The sequence below is a fragment of the Ovis aries genome, chromosome 1, assembly GCF_016772045.2.
Source record: "Ovis aries strain OAR_USU_Benz2616 breed Rambouillet chromosome 1, ARS-UI_Ramb_v3.0, whole genome shotgun sequence".
In the NCBI taxonomy this organism is placed as follows: domain Eukaryota; kingdom Metazoa; phylum Chordata; class Mammalia; order Artiodactyla; family Bovidae; genus Ovis; species Ovis aries.
In genome coordinates, this window is record NC_056054.1 from 29,259,830 (window position 1) to 29,279,887 (window position 20,058).

General features: G+C 45.1%; 2 protein-coding genes across 2 annotated transcripts in view; one reads left to right on the forward strand and one right to left on the reverse strand.

Moving 5' to 3' along the window:
- CIMAP2 (ciliary microtubule associated protein 2) overlaps window positions 1-12,231 on the forward strand; it is a 35,033-nt gene extending 22,802 nt beyond the window's left edge. Inside the window, exon 9 of the mRNA XM_004003547.5 lies at window positions 8,826-12,231. Coding sequence (XP_004003596.3) covers window positions 8,826-8,892 — 67 coding nt within the window. The 3' untranslated portion in view covers window positions 8,893-12,231. The remainder of the gene's footprint in view (window positions 1-8,825) is intronic.
- A 4,883-nt stretch (window positions 12,232-17,114) lies between these two features.
- DHCR24 (24-dehydrocholesterol reductase) overlaps window positions 17,115-20,058 on the reverse strand; it is a 33,955-nt gene continuing 31,011 nt past the window's right edge. Inside the window, exon 9 of the mRNA XM_004002011.5 lies at window positions 17,115-19,913. Within this exon, the coding sequence (XP_004002060.2) occupies window positions 19,760-19,913 (154 nt within the window). The 3' untranslated portion in view covers window positions 17,115-19,759. The remainder of the gene's footprint in view (window positions 19,914-20,058) is intronic.

The window sequence follows — 20,058 nt, forward strand, 5'->3', positions numbered from 1 at the left end:
TCATTTCTGTCTCATTTCTGTCTCCAGAGAATCAATTCTGCAGTCTTCATTTATTAAGGGCTCTCCTCTGGTTGCAGGGAGTGGAGAGGGAAGCTGATATTACACAGACTTTCAATCAGTAGCCCTGTTTGGGTTCTGCCTTCACTGCCACTACCAGAGGTACCTGGCGCTGCCAGTCCCTGGATTTTTGGAGTGAGGGAATTCTTAGCTTTAACTTCTGCTGCCTTGGGATTTAGCTTTCTTGAGTATGCTAACATAGTTACTGTTCTTCTGTCTGCATTTCAACTTCCAAAATATTCTTACTGCTGCTTCTATTCTTTTTGTCCTTGTGGGTATATGATTTGAAATTTGTATTCCTTTACTCCTGTTTTAGTGAGATTTCAGGAGGGATGGATGTTAATATATGCATTCAATCCACTAAAAATGTAGTGAAATTTCTGAGTTTCAAAGGTAAAATAAAAATCTTACCAATATGAGACCTAAGAAGACAACCTACAATCTAAATAAAAGGCAATCAGACATATTTTGGGCCTCTCCTCTGAAACATGAATGATAGAAAACACTGTTTATACAACATGAAAAAGACTTGAGACTGTAGAATTCTCTATGTAGCCAAACCATCATTCATGTGCAAATAGAGATGCACAGGGATTTGGGATGTATACTAAATATATCTTTTCTGAAAATATTACTGGGGGATATACTCCAATCAAGTGAAAAATAAATTAGCATAAGAGCTCAAGAAAGGAGAAGATGACATGAAATAAAAGAATATATCGATCTAGCTGTGATTTACCAGGATGGAGGCATTCTCATTCTCAAACAGCAAAAACAAAAAGTGGTAATACAAATACCAAGCAAAATAGAATTTAAGGCAAAATACTAAATGGGACAAAGATGAGTAGTTGCAGTTATAAACACCATGAACCTTCACACACCCAAAATACCAGTGACAAACTTGTACAATCGTAATGGAAATTCTTAATAGACCTGTCTGAGAATTTGACAGATAAGGACATAAATATTTATTTGGAGGATTCGAATAGGTATGTTTTACTCCACATTATTTTCAGATACTCATGGAACATTTGCAAAAGTTGATCTTCTAAGATCTCATTAAAAATATCTAAATTAAAAATACCCTACATAGAAAATTTTAGGTTACTCTTTCTAAACAGAGTACAATAAAACAAGACTTAACAATAAAAGGATAACCCTCAAAACCAAGTACTTGGAAAATAGTAAGAATTCTTCAAAGCTCTTGGGTCTAGGAGAAAATCTAATTTGACATTACAGTTCATTTAGAAGTTAATTGCAATGAAAACTCTGTATCAAAACCTATATAATATTGTCAAAATTCATAGTTTTAGAATTCATAGTTTTAATTGCTTTTAGTATTAAATCAATAAAGATTGAAACCAACAGAAGCAATCATTTGATTGTAGAAGTTTAAAAAAATCAGAGTAAATTTAAAACTAAGGCGGAAGAATTAATGAGAACAAATGGAGTCTGGAAGGATGCAGGCTTTCTCACAGGACCTTCACAACTCCTCTGTGTTGATGTGCTATTGTTATCCCTGCCTTTGGCTCCAGGTAGTGACCACAATCCTATGTGTGTGGGTGGAGAAATGCAGAGTTCACAGACTGTGGGGCTGCTGTAGAAAAGCAAAGAGTGACCGTCAAGGCTGTCTTTGCATGTGTGTGCATGCATGCTCAGTTGCTTCAGTCATGTCCAACTCTTAACAGCCCCATGGACTGTAGCCCGCCGGGTTCCTCTGTCCACGGGATTCTCTAGGCAAGAATACTGGAGTGGGTTGCCATGCCCTCTTCCTATCTTCCCATATAGGGAGAAGATGTGCAGAGGGGTAGATGTGATGGAAATGGCTCAGAGGCCCGCAGCCAAATAGCAGGCAGGGTAGGGACCAGGGCTCTGAGTCAGACCCTGAACTTCAGCCTCTCCTCCTTGGCAGGTTTCGAGAGGCCATGGGTGTGGCTACCCACTCCAGTATTCTTACTAGAGAATCCCATGGACAGCGGAGCCTGGCAAGCTGTAATCCATAGGGTTGCTAAGAGTTGGACATGACTGAGCAACTTAAGACTGGGTAGGAACATAACATGGCCTTGAATAGTTTGCTGTCTTCAGTCCAGGTGAGGGAGGGTGTGTGTGTGTGGAAGAGTTGTAAAATCTTCTGGAATGTATAGTGACGGCCAGTCTTTCTCACCTGTCACTCCCAAGCCCCACCTGCTTCTTCCTGCCAAACTGTAGGTTCTGGGCTTCCAGCTAGGCAGCCTGGGGTTTGACTCCAGGGGAAGGCAGCCTTTTGTTTTTCATTTTTTAGACCTGTGCACACCATAGCTGCTTCTAAAATGTGGTTGACCAACCAACGGACCAGTTCCCCCACCACCGCCGGTCACCTTTCTGGCTCTTACAGCCTGGTTGCCTGACTCCACCTGGCCACCCTCTGGCTGTGTGGACATGCCCACTTTGCACTCCGGCCAGGCCACGCTGGGTACCACTCTGTGCTCTCACCACACCGTGATCTGTTCTTGAAACACTCTTCTCTTAGTTTCTATCTGGAAGATTCCTATTTATCTTCTACAACTTCACTTAAATATGAAGCCTTCCCTGATTTTTCCAGACGATGTCTCTTTTTTCCCAGCCTCTTGAGCCTTCCCAGATCAGAGCATTTTCCCATCATATTTTAATTATTTATTCATATGCCTGTGGTCCCTACTGAACAGAACTTCTCTATTCTCCAACTCCAGTATCTAGCTGGCACGCATAGAAAGAGCTCAATGCATATTTGTTAAAGGACAAGACTCTGATGAAATGGTTCAGAGTCTGGATAATTCTATGCAAGGAAACATCCAGTTCAATCCATCAGAAGCTTATTTTCTTAAGTTTTTAGTTGATGTTCTATTATGAAAACTTTTAAACACACACCAAAATAGAAAGGATTTTCCAGTGTGCCCCTGTACATGCATCACTTAGATTCTAGTCATTAATGTTTCACTCTCCTTGCTTCTGACATATCTTTCTATCTACCCATCTATTACTCACCTGTCTATAATCTATCATCCTTCTACCCATTTCTAATTATCTTCAGTTCAGTTCAGTCACTCTGTCGTGTCCGACTTTGCAACCCCATGGACTGCAAAACGCCAGGTCTTCCTGTCCATCACTAACTCCCGGAGTTTACTCAAACTTACGCCCATTGAGTTGGTGATGCCATCCAACCAGCTCATCTTCTGTTGTCCCCTTCTCCTCCTGCCTTCAATCTTTCCCAGCATCAGGGTCTTTTCTAGTGAGTCAGTTCTTTGCATCAGATGGCCGAAGTATCAGAGTTTCAGCTTCAACATCAGTCCTTCCAGTGAATATTCAAGACTGATTTCCTTTAGGATGGACTGGTTGGATCTCCTCGCAGTCCAAGGGACTCTCAAGAGTCTTCTCCAACACCACAGTTCAAAAGCATCAATTCATCAGCACTCAACTTTCTTTATAATCCAACTTTCACATCCATACATGACTACTGGAAAAACTATAGCTTTGATTAGACTGACTTTTGTTGGTAAAGTAATGCTCTACTTTTTAATATGCTGTTTAGGTTGGTCATAGCTTTTCTTCCAAGGAGCAAGCATCTTTTAATTTCATGGCTGCAGTCACCATCTGCAGTGATTTTGGAGCCCAAAAAAATAAAGTCTGACACTGTTTCTACTGTTTCCCCATCTATTTCCCATGAAGTGATGGGACCGGATGCTATGATCTTAGTTTTCTGAATGTTGAGCTTTAAGCCAACTTTTTCACTCTCCTCTTTCACTTTCATCAAGAGGCTCTTTAGTTCTTCTTTGCTTTATACCATAAGGGTGGTGTCACCTGCATTTCTGAGGTTATTGATATTTCTCCTGGCAATCTTGATTCCAGCTTATGCTTCATCCAGCCCAGCATTTCTCATGATGTACTCTGCATATAAGTTAAATAAGCAGGGTGACAATATATAGCCTTGATATACTCCTTTCCCAATTCAGAACCAGTCTGTTGTTCCGTGTCCAGTTCTAACTGTTGCTCTTTGACCTGCATACAGATTTCTCAGGTGGTCTGGTATTCCCATCTCTTGAAGAATTTTCCAAAGTTTGCTGTGATCCACACAGTCAAAGGCTTTGGTGTAGTCAATAAAGCCTTTGCTTTTTCAATGATCCAATGGATGTTGGCAATTTGATCTCTGGTTCCTCTGCCTTTTCTAAATCCAGCTTGAACATCTGGAAATTCACGATTCACATACTGTTGAAGCCTGGCTTGGAGAATTTTGAGCATCACTTTGCTAGTTGTGTGAGTTGAGTGCAGTTGTGCAGTGGTTTGAATATTCTTTGGCAGTGCCTTTCTGAAAACTGACCTTTTCCAGTCCTGTGACCATTGCTGAGTTTTCCATATTTGCTGGCGTATTGAGTGCAGCACTTTCACAGCATCATCTTTTAGGATTTGAAATAGCTCAACTGGAATTCCATCACCTCCACTAGCTTTGTTCGTAGTGATGCTTCCTAAGGCCCACTTGACTTCACACTTCAGGATGTCTGGCTCTAGGTGAGTGATCACACCATCATGGTTATCTTGGTCATGAAGATCTTTTTTGTACAGTTCTTCTGTGTATTCTTGCCACCTCTTCTTAATATCTTCTGCTTCTGTTAGGTCCATACCATTTCTGTCCTTTATTGGGCTCATCTTTGCATAAAATGTTCCCTTGGTATCTCTAATTTTCTTGAAGAGATCTCTAGTCTTTCCCATTCTGTTGTTTTCCTCTATTTCTTTACACTGATCACTGAGGAAGGCTTTCTCATCTCTCCTTGCAATTCTTTGGAACTCTGCATTCAAATGGGTATATCTTTCCTTTTCTAGTTTGCCTTTAGCTTCTCTTCTTTTGTCAGCTATTTGTAAGCCCTCGTCAGACAACCATTTTGCCTTTTTGCATTTCTTTTTCTTGGGGGTGGACTTGATCATTGCCTCCTGTACAGTGTCACGAACCTCCATCCATAGTTCTTCAGGCACTCTGTCTATCATATCTAATCCCTTGAATCTATTTGTCACTTCCACTATATAATTCTAAGGGATTTGATTTAGGTCATACCTGAATGGTCTAGTGGTTTTCCTTTCTTTCTTCAATTTAAGTCTGAATTTGGCAATAAGGAGTTCATGAGCTGAGCCACAGTCAGCTCCCAGTTTTGTTTTTGCTGAGTGTATAGAGCTTCTCCATCTTTGGCTGCAAAGAATATAATCAATCTGATTTCAGTATTGACCATCTGGTGATGTCCATGTGTAGAGTCTTCTCTTGTGTTGTTTGAAGAGGGTGTTTGCTATGACCAGTGCATTCTGTTGGCAGAACTCCGTTAGCCTTTGACCTGCTTTGTTTTATACTCCAAGGCCAAATTTGCGTGTTATTCCCCATAATTATCTTACAGTTTGGTAAAATTTGAAGTGAATGGCAGACATCAATACTTCCTCCTAATTACTTGAGCAGGCATACTGACTTTTTAACAGTTTAAACTGAAGTCCCATTCCTGGTCCAGGAATCTGAAACTGAATCATAAATATCCATTTTTATAATAATAATAGTAATAAGTTCTTATATTATTGGAGTTTATAATATGGAAAGTGATTTTATATGTGTTTACTATAACGGTAGCTTTAACTATTTATTCATTGTTTGTGTGTCTGGGTCAGCTCTTAGTTGCAGCCTGCAAGATCTTTTGCTCAGCCATGTGGGTTCCTTCATGGCAGTGCACGGACTCTGTAGTTGTGGTGTGTGGGCTTAGTTGCTCCTTGGCATGTGGGACCTTAGGTCCCCAACCAGGGATAAAACCCGTGTCCCCTGCGTTGCAAGGCGGATTCTTAATCACTGGACCAGGGAAGTCCATACAGTAACTTTGAAAGGTAGGAATTACTCTCAGTATTTTTCAGTTGGGACCACTGAAATTCAGAGAGAGAAAGGGATTTCCTAAAGTTGCCGCTGGGCAATAGCATTCATGTGTGCAGTCTTCAAAAATTAATTGAGCACTTACTAAATGCCAGGTGTATCCTGGCTACTAGGACATTGCAGAATAGAATCAGACAGGCAGCAGTTCTGTCCCAGAGAGGCTCCCAGCTTTCTGCGGAGGGCACTCAACCCCCTCTCTAGAGTTATAGGGCAATATGAGGAGGAGGAGGAGGCAGGAAGGCCCAGGATTTTTCTACATCCAGGCTGTAGGGGAAGTCTGTTAAGCCTATAGCCTTTTGGAGGATGAGACCAGGAGGGAGGGCCCTTTGAGCCTAGGAAGGCTAAGGCAACAAATAGCCTTCACCATGATCCGCACTCTCTTCCTCATTCCACCTGTCCATACCTGGTCACTCCCTTTTACCTCCTAGGCTTCTGTGCATGCTATTTTGGTGGGAGATTTGGAAGTTTGGACAGGGGACTCAGGAAGTTCAGTGCAGAGTCCCCTTTCCCCAGGGCTCCTAGCTATGTTCTTTGCATGAGGGTTCACTTCTTTCAGGGAAGAGGAAAAAAATTAGAGTGGAGGAAAGTGCATGAGCAAGGGAAAGGAAGCAAAAAATCTCAGGGCATGTCTGGAAAACACTAGATGGTTGATTTTGGATGATGTTTGCAGTGTGTGAAGGGCAATCGCAGAGAATAAGGCAGGTGGGGTTGACTAGGTCAGTTCTTAGAGGCCTTGATTCTGAAGCTAAGCTGCTCTGACTTTATCTGACCTGTGAGAGGCCACAGAAGATCTTCTGTAAAAGATTTATAATAGTACTACCTACAGCTAGTAAAATTCATCCTTTTTAGGTATACAGCTGTATAAATGTTTTCCTGTTCTGTGAGTTTTGACAAATGCATATGGTCATATCAAAATAAGTGAGATATAGACTATTACTATCGCCCTCAAAAGCTTCCTTGTGCCCTTTATAGTCAGTTTCCTCCCCCTTTCCCAGTTCTAAGCAACTGCTGATATGATTACCAACACTATAGTTCTGCCTTTTCTGGAATGTCATATAAATGGAATCATGCTGTATATAGAATTTTGTATCTTTCATTTTGCATTGTTGTTGAGATTCATCCATGTTGTTGCTTGTAGCAGCAGTTTGTTCCCTTCTAATGCTGACTTTTGTTCCATCGAATGGGTGTACCACAGCTTATACACTCGCAAGGAGAGGGACATCCGGTTGTTCTCAGTTTGGGCAATTTTGGATAAAGCTCTACAAGCAGTCCCTTATATGTCTTCATGGAGACATATGCTTTCATTCTTCTTTGATGAGTATCTAGTGTAGAATATCTAGCTCCCTTGGTAAATATATGTAAAAGTTAATAAGAAGTTGCCAGACTAATTTCTGAAATGGTTGTACGAGTTTGTATTTCCACCAAAAATATATGTAGGATCTAATTGTCCTACATTTGGTATTATAAGGCCCTTTTTTCTTCCAGCTTTAGACAGCCTAATAGGGGTGTTTCCTTGTGGCTTGAATTTGCATTTCTTTAATGACAAGATGTAGGCCATCTTTTCATGTACTTCCTCCATATCTCTTAGAGTGAAGAGAGAGTGAAGTCACTCAGTTGTGTCCAACTCTTAGCGACGCCATGGACTGTAGCCTACCAGGCTCCTCTGTCCATGGGATTTTCCAGGCAAGAGTCCTGGAGTGGGTTGCCATTTCCTTCTCCGGGGGATCTTCCCGACCCAGGGATCGAATCCGGTCTCCTGCACTGCAGGCAGACGCTTTACCGTCTGAGCCACCATATCTCTTACACATTTTAAAAAATGGTTGCTTATTTTCTTCTATTAGGTTCTGAAAGTCCTTTATATATTCTAGGCATACATCCTTTATCAGGTATGTGTTTTGCAAGTATTTTCTTTTGGACATTCAAAAGGGGCTTAACAGGAAGTAGCTCTTGTGTTTTAAAGAGGTGCTCTGTGGCCTTGTGGGTGGAGGAGTGGGATGGGGCTGGACGGAGACAAGGAGGCTGTCTTAGTGTCCGGTGAGCGCTGAGGCTCTGAACAGGCCAGGGGCAGTGGGCTGGGGAGAAGTGAAAAGCAGAAGGCATGGAGACCCACCAGATAGCTGTAAAGGCCTCTGTGACCCTCTGAGCCCTCCCTCCTGCCTTCCTTCCTTTGACAGATATTTGTGGACACCACCCTTCAAGGTGGTATGTGTGTGGACACGCCTGAAATGGTATGGGCAGTACAATACAGAAGAAACATCAGTAAAGAAATCGAAGTCTTGCCTTCATCAAGTTTACATCTTGGTGGGGAAGACAGACAATGAGCAAACACATACAGGTGGATGCCATATGGCTGGCAGACACTGTTAGACACACAAAGCAAGGATCTTCCAAATGGTTACTGAAGAGTGAACCAGAGAAGAGGCTTCACGTGTTCCGCTCTTAGGAAAGAATCCGAGGAATGGGAGGAATGCTAGACTGTGGTCTTGGGCTCTGGGCTGGAATTCTGGGCATCAGGGTGACCTTGGGCAAATTCTTTCATTTTTCTGACCCTCAGTGTCCTTATTGGAATGATCTTTTAGGCACTAGGATTTTGTGTTTGAAGTTCTTACAAACCAGTTTGGAGAGTCTGATGAGCCAAACTAGGTGCATAGCAGAGGACTGTCCTTAGAACCAGGCTGTTTTGTTGGAAAAACTCTAGAGGTCATCCGTTTGGGCCTCTCACCCAGTGTAGGTTCCCCTGGGAAGTTCGACCAATAGGTACCTGTTACCCAGCTATGGGTCCCTCTCCATGGATGGGGGGTGGGCTCACATCCTTCCAAGGGACCAGTTTCATTTTCTCTTTCTCTGTGTCTTTTTAAAGGGAAAGAATCACACCTTTTACTAAGGGGAAGTGTGTGCCAACTGTGGATCATAATTCAGATCCTTAAAGCTGCCCATGAAGGACAACCTGCAGTGACCAGAGGACCTGAAAGCCTGAAGACAAATCTGGGGGTTGGGAGCGTAGGAGTGGAAATGGGGGTTCTTGGAGAAAGGACACATGGGGATGCCTGGGAAAGGGGGGAAAGGTGTGGTGGGATCACTTTTGCTGGAGACACCTACCAGAAGGTCACGGTGTCTTCTGGGACAGCAAGGCCAGATATCTTTTGATACCAGAGATCGATTATCCTGAGAATTCAAATCGGCCCATGACATGAACATGGGAGCCAGACAGCAGATGGACTAAAGGGGTGGGATGTGGTTTACCCTCTTGGAACCCCTCCTATTCTAAAGCCAAAATGCTTGACTCCCTGTTCAGTAAAATCCAAAGAGAGTTGGGAGAGTGTTGCTGCTGTAGCATATGTCTTAAAACAGCTATATGCCCTCTCCAGGAATACTCCATCTCCATCCCAGGATGCTTCTGGAAGCTTGGCAGGGCCAAATGCCATAAGAAGTTGCTGACCTCCTGGCAGCGTGCAGCCATGGGGAACAATCAGTTACACCCCTCAAGTCAGACCTCACGGGTATGCCAGTCTAGCCCAGTGGTAGGTCTGCACAAGTTGGTCACAGTATCCTGAGCTTCTGCCCTCACTGTTTTTGAACAGAGAGAGATTGGGTGGGATGGCAGGAGGGTGCTATTCTTAGGGGAAAGGAGACAGGCTCAAGGCTTCAGTCACAAAACCCACATAATGATAAAAATACTTCAGACACCCTTAATAGCACGGGCGTGCTTTATAGAAAAGCCGTTACTTCCTCAATCATGTCAAAATGACTGTTTTGGAAGAAGTAAAACTGTTGTTATTCACAGGTACATTGTCTACTGAAAAAAAAAAATCCTGTTGAATCCTCAAGAAGGCTGATAAACCAAACTAGGTGTACACTAGGTCTAATAAGTCAGCAGTGTTTCAGGAAATAAGATCAATATACTCAAATCAACAATTTCTGTACACTAGCAATAGAAATTGAAAATGCCATATGTAATAACATCAAAACTGTAAAATACCTAGGTATAAATCTAATGAAAGATGTATAAGATTTGTACAGTGAAAGCTTTAAAAAGCTTCTGAGAGAAATTAAAGAAGACCTAAATAAAAGGAGAGATATACCATAATCATGGATCAAAACGTCTGTTCTTAAGATGTCAGCTCCCCTAAATCATCTATAGATTTAATTCAATACTGATCAGTCCCAGTAATATTTTTTAAACTGACAAGATGCTCCTAAAACTTATATGGAAAAACAACAGACAGAAAATAGCCAAGATAACTTTGAAAAAGATGAATAAAGCTGGAGGACAAACATTACCTTACTCCTCCCTGGTGTGGAACGGGATCAGGATAGATAAATTAATAAAATGGAGAATCCAGGAACAGACCCCCTTATCTATGGACAACTGATTCTCAACAAAGGTACAAAAACAATTCAGTGGTAAAAGAATAGTTTTGTTGGCAAATGGTGCTATACCTATCCAATATCAATATGTTAAAAAAAAATAGAAAGAAAAAGTCAAAAGGAATCACAATCCTAAATGTAAAACCTAAACTACAAAACTTGCCGAAGAAAACATGGGAAGAAAACTGTTGGACTTCAGGTTAGGCAGAAATTTCTTAGATATAAATTAACAGTAGACCTTTGAACAACAAAGGTTGAACTGTGTGGGTCCAGCAGTTCAAGTGTGAACTGCTGCATGACAGTCTGTGGATACAGAGGACTGACTCTAAAGTTATACATCGTTTTGACTGCACAGAGGGTCAGAGACCCTAACTCCCATACTGTTCACGGGTCAACCGTATTTGTTCTTTTATAGATCATACTATGGTACGATATGAACAGATAGTTAAATTGGACTTAATTAAAATTTTTAAAATTTATTCTTCAAAGACACTGTTAAGAGAATGGAAAGACAAGCCACAAAGTGGGAGAAAATATATCTGATAAAGGACTTTGCCATGAGATACCAAAGTACTATGTGTTATAAGCCACTTTGGAAAAGTTTGGCAAGGGACTTCCCTGGTGAACCAGTGGTTAAGACTCCTCGTTTCCATTTCAAGGGGTGCAGGTTAGATCCCTGGTTGGGGAACTAAGAGCCACATGCCTTGCAGTGTGCCCACCCCCCCCCCAAAAAAAATCCACTAAGCTCAGGGGTAGTTTATTATCAAAGAAAAATGATGGAGCAAGATTAACCACTTGCATGACCTTAACAATAGAATTAAGATAAAAAAAATGAATAACTGTGTGTAATGGGGAACAGACCCTAAAAATGAGATCTCAAGTTGCCCTACAACCAGCATGAAAGGAAAATCATAACCCCAGGAGAATAAGGAGAAACCACACCCACATCTAAATTTTAAAAATGAGTTGTTTTTTTTTTTTTTAAACAGTTTGGCAAGTTAAAAAGTTAACCATATACCAACCACATGATCCCGTCATTCCTTTCCTGAGAGTTACCCAGGAGAAAGGAGAGCATGTGTCCATACAAAGACTGTACAGAAATGTTCCTAGCCACTTCATTTGTGGTAGCCCCAAACTGGAAACAACCCAAATGCCCATCAATAAGCCAAGGAACACACAGCTGTGTATATCCATACAAATGTCAAGACTAACCAAACTGCACACTTCTTATATGTGCAGTTGATTGTGTGTTAATTGTATTTCAATAAACCCTTACAGCTTGGGAGAAACTAAGGAGGAAACTTCGGGAGATACTGAAGGGAGAGGGAAGCCTGGTGTCCTGCAGTCCATGGGGTCGCAGAGAGTCGACATGACTTAGTGACCGAACAACAGCAACAACAAGGGAGAAAACAGCTAAATGCAATGCAGGAACCTAGATAGGATTTTGGAAAGAAAAGCAACATTAGTGTTAAAATTGGTGAGATTCAAGTAGGATCTCTGGTTTAGCTAATATTATGCCAATATTAATTTCTTATTTTTGATCATTTTACTATGCTTATGGGTCTTCCCTTGTGGCTCAGCTGGTAAAGAGTCCGCCTGCAATGTGGGAGACCTGGGTTTGATCCCTGGGTTGGGAAGATCCCCTGGAGAAGGGGAAGGCTACCCACTCCAGTATTCTGGCCTGGGGAATTCCATGGGCTGTATAGTCCATCAGGTCACAAGGAGTCAGACACAACAGAGTGACTTTGACTTCACGTCACTGTGGTTATGTAGAAGATATTAACATTAGAGGAAGTTGGGTGAAGGGGATATGAGAACTTTGTACTGTCATTGCAACTTTTCTGTAAATCAAAAAATTAATACAAAATAAAAAAGTTTAAAAAATATACACAATAAAACTTGTTTGAAGACTGCTTTATCTTACAGAATAAATATGATTTTAAAATATATCTTTAAAAAAATAAATAAAAATAAAATATATCTTTAACCTACCACACAACTCAGAGTCACTGTCACCATAGAGAAGGTCAGCAAATTAGGAGTATAAGAAAAACCTGTGTAACAACTTTAAATTGGGCAGTTCTCAAGCACTTTGCTGTGAAATACCAAAATGCTGTGTGTTACCAACATCACGTACACTGAAAAGGGACATTTACTTATAATGGAGCAGAAGGTGGTTCTCTGGGTGCCATGGAAGGCTTCTTTTCATGGAAGGTTGGAAGAGCCACGGAATTAACACCCTTCAGGAGCTGCAATCAAGCTGTGGACCAATCAAAGCTGGAATATAGACACCCAGCTCCCTCACCCTCTGTGGGATATAACTTTGAGGTGCATGTTTTGCACAGGCTTTCAGAGTTTTTTCCAGTGCAATTAAACTCCAGTTGCCCACAGTGGTAAGCTTTTTTTTTTTTTTTTTTTTTAATTATTTATTTGGCTGTGCCAGATCTTAGTTATAGCATACAGGATCTTCGATTTTCATCGTGGCACATAAGATCTTTAGTTGCAGCACCCGGGATCTTTAGTTATGCCATGTGAACCCTTAGTTGCAGCATGTGGGATCTAGTTCCCTGACCAGGGATGGAACCCTGACCCCCTGCACTGAGAGCAAGGAGCCTTAGCCACTGGACCACCAGGGAAGTCCTGTAGCCTGCTGATAATGCAGACCTCATTGACTGTCATCCTTGCCCATCCCCCTACCAGTGTTTTCTTTACGTTCCAAATAAAACTGCTGCTGCTGCTGCTGCTGCTAAGTCGCTTCAGTCGTGTCCGACTCTGTGTGACCCCACAGACGGCAGCCCACCAGGCTCCTCCATCCCTGGGATTCTCCAGGCAAGAACACTGGAGTGGGTTGCCATTTCCTTCTCCAATGCATGAAAGTGAAAAGTGAAAGTGAAGTCACTGAGTCGTGTCCAACTCTCAGCGACTCCATGGACTGCAGCCTACCAGGCTCCTCCGTCTATGGGATTTTCTAGGCAAGACCAGATAAAACTACTTGCACTCAAATCCTTGTCTCAGGGTCTACTTATGGGGATACCCAGCCCAAAACACGTGTTAATATTTTTTTCAGCATCCCAGTGTGTCATCTTGCCCATTCCTCTTCTTTGGGCACCACTGTGCTACTCCACACAACAACTCCGTGTCTGTCCAGTCTCTCCCTGCACACCCCAGTACTGGTTGACTGTGCGGCCGACAGCCTAAGCCCCAACTTACCAGGGAGCGCTCAGGCAGCAGTCCAGATAGTAAGTGCCTGCATTGAAAAACCCAATCTTTCCTCCTCTAGGCCTCCTTTACTATCACTCAGAATACTCACACTTCTGACACCAGATGTGTGTGGGATTTTCCCCACACCAAGTGGTTCTCTGTGACATTAGCTGAGTGTCCTACAGTTTAACTGAATCTTGACACTACCACATGGAGATAGCATCAGATCCCACAGGGTTAAGTCATCAGTCCCACAAGGCTGCCCCCCACTTCAGATGCCAACTGCAAGTAGTACGTTCCTTAGGTACTCACAGCTTCAACTTGGCTACAAATTGGAGGGTCCCATGACCTCTTCCCTGCTTGGTTTCCATTATTTGCTAGAGTGGCTCATAGAATTCAGGGAAATACTTATATTCACATGTGTACTAAGCTTCCCCAAGTGGCTCAGATGATAAAGAATCTGTCTGCAATGTGGGAGATCTGGGTTCAAACCCTGGGTTCGAAGATCCCCTGGAGAAGGGCATGGCAACCCACTCCAGTATTCTTGCCTGGAGAATCCCCATGGACAGAGGAGCCTGGCGGGCTACAGTCCATGGGATCACAAAGAGTCGGACAGGACTGAACTGCTAAGCACAGCACAGCACATGTGTACTAAAGGATATGATGAAGGACACAGATGAAAAGATACATAAAGTGAGGTCTGGGAGGGTCTTGAGCACAGGAGCTTCTATTCCTCTGGAGTTGGAATGTGTCCTCCTCCCAGTACATGGGTGTATTCACCAACCCAAAAGCTCTCCAAAGCCCCATAATACTGGGACTTTGAGAGAGGTTTCCTCACATAGGTATGATCAATCATTATCTCCATTTGCAGTCCCTCTCCCCTCCCTGGAAGATGGGGGTGGTGGTGGTGTTGGTAGGGGCTGAAAGTTCCTAGATTCTAATCATGGCTTGGTCTTTCTGGTGACCACCCGTATCCAAGAGCAATCCAGGTGCCCACCCAGAGTCATCTCATTAGAACAAAAGACATGCCATCACCCAGGAGATTCCAAGAGGTTTAGGAGCTCAGTGTCAGGAACTAGGAGCAGATCTATCAATCTATCTCTTTATCTATATATGGATATAAACAGATATATGGATTTGTTTCTACCATCTTGCAGTGCCCCATTTTCCCCTTATCAATCCCTTGGATCTGCTTCCTAAAGGGAACCCCATGAGGAGGAGTGTGATGGGCAGAGGATTCAGCTATTTCTGGGTTCCTTGCTCAACTATCTTCAAACTATCTGTCATCAGCAGTTCAGGCAGCTATAATAAATTACCATAGATTGGGTGGCTTATACAACAGTTTACTTCACATGGTTTTGGAGGCTGAGAAGTCCAAGACCAAGGTGCTGGAAGATCTAATGAGAGCACTCTTGCTGGTTTGCAGATGAACATCTTGTACCCTCAGAGAGGGCTATTTAGTTCATGTGTTTTAGGAAACTACTCCTATCATGAGGGCTCCGACCTCATGGCCTAATTAACCTCCCAAAGGCCCCATCTCCCAATTCCATTATGTTAGAACATCAACATAGGAATTGGGGGGGGGGCATAAACATTCAGTCCATAGCATCAAAAGGCCACCTCCTAGACCTCATAAGGGCTTCCCAGGTGGCTCAGTGGTAAAGAATCTTCCGGCCAAGCAGGAGACACAAGTTTGATCCCTGGGTTGGGAAGATCCCCTGGAGGAGGAAATGGCAACCTACTCCAGTATTCTTGCCTAGGAAATCTCATGGACAGAGGAACCTGGTGGGCTAGTCTACAGGCTGCAAGAGTCAGACACAACTTAGTGACTACACAGCAGCAGGGGACCTCAACAAAGCCTCCCAATCTCTCACAGTGTAGTACGCCAGGCAGTCACCTACAGTAACTAGAGCTGTCCCACAGGAAGAAACCTGCAGGCCATCTTAACACCAGGACATAACTAGAAAGCATAGTTTGGAAACATGTCTACATTTAACTTGGGTAGTGTGTGTGTGTGTACGCGCACATTTTGGAGGACCAATTGTTGCAAGTCTGGCATGAGTGGTGTCAGGACACGGCCCATGTAGCTGAGGGCATGGTCAGGCAAGATGCTTTCCTGGCAGAAGGAACTGCTCTGGGTCAAAGCAGAACCCTCTGCTGATTCCTAAGTGGCTTCCTTTCTGAGCTGAGTTCATGCAGAGATCCCGGATTCCCCACAATGTATGGAGCTCAGCCCAGGATCCCCTTTCACCGTTTCTAGGCCTGGAGCTACTCTCAGCTGGCTCTGGGTGAGGCTCTTGAAGCATTTTGTTGTTGTAAGACTAGATGAGTCTGCATCCTTGTTTAACTCATTAAAAAGCCTCGATGTGCCCTCCAAGCAAATCACTTGACCTTTCCTGAGCTTCACTTTCCTCATCTACAAAATGGGGAAAAAACTGACCCGCTTTTGTTATAGGACTGTGAGGATTAAAGAAGATATTATATGTTATATGCTATTCATATGTAAGGTGATATTTAACGCTTCAACTACAAAATCTGTTTTTAGGACATTAAAGGATTTCTCTTCCTTCAAGGAAAATTTATAAATCCTGATCTGTGAAACTCAACACCTGGAAAAAGAATTTCCTAAACAGTTCCTCTGAAATAACTGTAGGATGGGACCCTGACATCACATATATTTTAGGAAAATTGTCCATCAGGTATATCTAGGATTTGCATAAAGCTTTATTGCCCTAAACTCAACCCTTATATCTGTTCATGTAATGAGAGTGAGTGAAACTGTTCTAACAAGTAGTCCTGAATAGGCAGTGACACAGCTACAGTAAAAGCTTATTTCTTGTTTCCCTAACAGACCAGGCCTAGGTGGGTGGGCAGTTTTCCAGACAGCGATTAGGGGATCCAGGCTCCTTCCCCGTGTGACTTTGCCACCACCCACGGCTGGGTGGTCAGCAGCATCGAAGAACCAGAAGACAGCAGACCCTCACACAGGGTTTTCCCACTGCTGCTCACATTCTCTTGCACTCTTAAGAGCACACCCGAGGGCAAGGGAGGCTGGGGAGTGGGGTCCATTGCTGTGCTCAGAGGGAGGAGTGGGTTTTTGTGGACAGTTAGTAGTCTCCATTGGTCTGTAGACGAGGAAACAGTCTCAACAGGATTAACTCACTTGCCAGAATTAGTCAGGTCATCCCAGTGACAAAGCCAGGACTGCGGCCCAGAGCTTCTGACAGTCATGTTTGATGCCTTAAAAAGCACAGCCCCACTTTGAGTCGTCACCTCACCTATTCTGACTTGCCTCCGAGCTTCCCAGCTTCCCCCTGTAGTCTGTTCTCTACCCTGCAAATAGGAAGATATTATTAACATCTATGCCAGATGATTGTGACAATGATAGAAATTCAAAAGTAGGGAGGAAAAATTACTCTGGCCCCTCCACCCTAAGACGCCTGTCCCTCCCCCAGGCCATCACCCAGCCCTGGGTGTGCAGGTTCAAGGGGAAACGGGCCCAGTGAGGGGCAGAGCCTGTACTCTGGACCAGGACTGCCTCCACATCGTGGTCCCCAGAGCAAGAAATGACAGAGGCTGCTTTCCGGGTCACACTTTTATTTTTACAGAAGGAGCAGCCACACAGCCACAGGGACATGAAGTGTTCCGGACAGTAGGCACAGCACCTGCAGCTGCAAGAGCCTGCTGGGGGGACCCATGCCTTTCTCTGTGGTCCCCATGATTTAAGAAAAATACCACACACTGCCACCCCCATCCCCACCCCCTCCCTTCCCGTAACAGCTAATTATGCATCCTTCCAGCCAAAGAAACTGGCTAGAATCCGGATCTTACAGAAAACCTTCATGCAGCCAAGAAACTCAGGGTTCTGGAAGGGAGAGGCCTCTTCTTATACTTTTCACACGTGCTCCCTGCACCCCACCATGTGCCAAGTTTAATTCCACCTGAAACCACCACCTGGCTGGATAACAACAAGACTGGCTGCAAGAAAGAGCTGGCAACTCAGCTCGACATGCTTGGAAGACTGCCCCTTTCTAGGCAAGACATCACTGAAGCAAAACATGACCCTGAGGCTGGTGTGACCCCAAGACCCTCCCTCCCAGCCCCAGGTTCTGGGCAAGGTCTGTGAAGGGCAGGATTTTGGTTTGTAGGACTGAGGACAACAGAGGCTGCTGGCATTTCTGGCCACACTCCCAGGGGTCCAGGGACAGAGGCCCCACTGCTGAAAGCATGGGGCCTTATCTCGCTTGGGTTAACCCTTCCTCTACAGCAAGTAGGATCATCAGTTTACCGCTGAGCAAGAAGCCCACAGGCCCCACTGGGAGAGCTAGTGCCAGAGTTCACATGCTTTGCATACAAGCGAGAAAATGAGGTTTCTGATTTTATGCCCCCTCCAGAGGCCAAATGGGTAAGAGTGGTTCCTCTGCCTTTTGAGCGCTTCGAGTGTGCCTGGCACTCCCAGGACCACATCAAGACACCACAGTGTGCCAAACCCGGGGTGGGTAGAGTGAGCCTCGGCGGCCAAAGTGTGACCCTGGGAGGCTTCTGCAGCCCGTGGTGACAACAGTGATACTTCCTCGCAGGCCACGGATGTGCCTTTCTGAAGATGAGAGCTGGCCTTGGGCTGAAGGAAGGGTCTTACATGGCAGACGACCCCCACCTGGACCATTTCCTTTCCCTCTGACTTTCCACGCGGACGAGGCTTTTTCGTGGGGTTTGCAACCGCGGTGTTTAAGACAGCTGTGCACTTCTAAAGCAGAAGAGCCTCGGGTGGTCTTGTGTACATGGACGTGACAGATGAGGAAACTGCAGCTCAGAGGGACAAATGACTTGCCCATGGAGGCAGAGCTTGTGAAGCATACAGCCAGGACTGAAACCCAGGCCTCCCAGCTCCCAGCCATCACTGCCTGGCCCAGCTCACTTAATTCCCTTACATCATTCCCTCTCAGAGTCTGGGTTTTCAGCTGAGGCTGGGCAGTTCTTAAGATGGAGCTGCGTAAACAACCAAGCTTTAATAGGCGGGCAGGGGCCTGGGAAGGTTTCCTTCCCTCTGGAACAGACACAAAGCTAACTTTTCTCTGAGCTTAGGATTTGTAAGGCACTAAAATTAACTACAGCTGGGGGTGGGGAGAGGGGGAAAAAAAAAAAAAGGAGGGGATGAGTGGTTGGAGAAATCAAGTCGATGCTGTTTTCTTTCAGCGCCACAGTGAGGATCCCCACGAGACCTAAGGATGACAGGCTCCATTTTCCTGCTTGGTGTGGTCCCCTCCCGCCAACTTCCAGCCCCACTGCAGAGTGGAGGGCACACCCCAGCAGGTTGAAGCAGGGTCTGGGACAAGCGGCATGGAGGGTGGGGAGGCAAGAATGAGCCCAGGTCCTATGGATTCAGAGCCAAAACCACTCACCCCACCTGCCCCAGGCCCAGACAGGATTCCACCCTGAAGTGTCTTCTCCAAGCACACGGTCCTCTCTGAGTGGACTCGGGCAATGGTTGAGGTGGGCCTGCAAGCCTGAGCATGAAGAAGGGGCAGGGCGTCACCAAGGAAGACAGAGGGAACTTTGGAATCAGACCTGACTTTGGCACAGCACGTCTTGGGCCTGCCTACCCCATCTGTTGCCCTCCCAAGAGCCCAGCGATGGAAAGGAACTTTCCTTCCTTCCCTCCGCGAGGAACTCTTCTGGCTGACAAATGATGGCAGTGCAACTCCAGGGCACCCCTTTCCACCAAACCTGAGCCCAGGTAACCTGATGTGGAGCCTTCCCGGACCCAACCGCTGAATTCAAAGCACTTTAGTCTGATGACATGCTGAGCAGGAAGCTGTGCTATCAGTAGCTGTCAGTTCTCCAGCACGTCCTCTGCAATGGGTGCTTGACTTAGATGTCACAGCAGGCAGGGAGCATTACCCACACCCGCTTTCGACAGATGAGGAGCCGGGCTCAGAAGGGCTCAGTGACGCCTGGAGTCACACAGCTAATGAGTGGCTGAACTGGGAACTGGACTCAGGTTTGTCTGACTTCAAATCTCACATCCTTTCCACTCCACCCAGCCGCCCCTGGAAGCTGGGAGCAAGCCGTCGAGGCCATGTGGGTAGGGGGTGTCTCTGGAGGGGTTTCTTTCTCAAAGTGGGGATCTGGCAGAGCCGCCAAGCTTGAGTGAAGGGTAGATGCCTTCTGGCCCTGGGGACAGGGTCCCCCCTCGCGTCTGCCTCCTCCTGAGCAGGCTCCGGCTCAGTGCCTGGCAGCCTTGCAGATCTTGTCGTAGACCTCAGGGAAGGCATCCTGGCAGCCGAGCTGCTTCCGCAGCCTGTGGTACAGAGAGCCGTCGAACATCTCCCAGAACTCCTCCCGGTCCATGTAGCAGTCGGCATACAGCATCTGGAACCTGCAGCGCAGACACAGGGGCGAGGGCACAGGGGCGAGGGCTCAGGGGCAGGGCACAGAGGCCCCGGGAGGGGAAAGGGGTGCAGAGAACTCCAGTCACCCCTAATGCACCCCTAATGCACTGCCTGCTCTGCAGGGCAGGACAA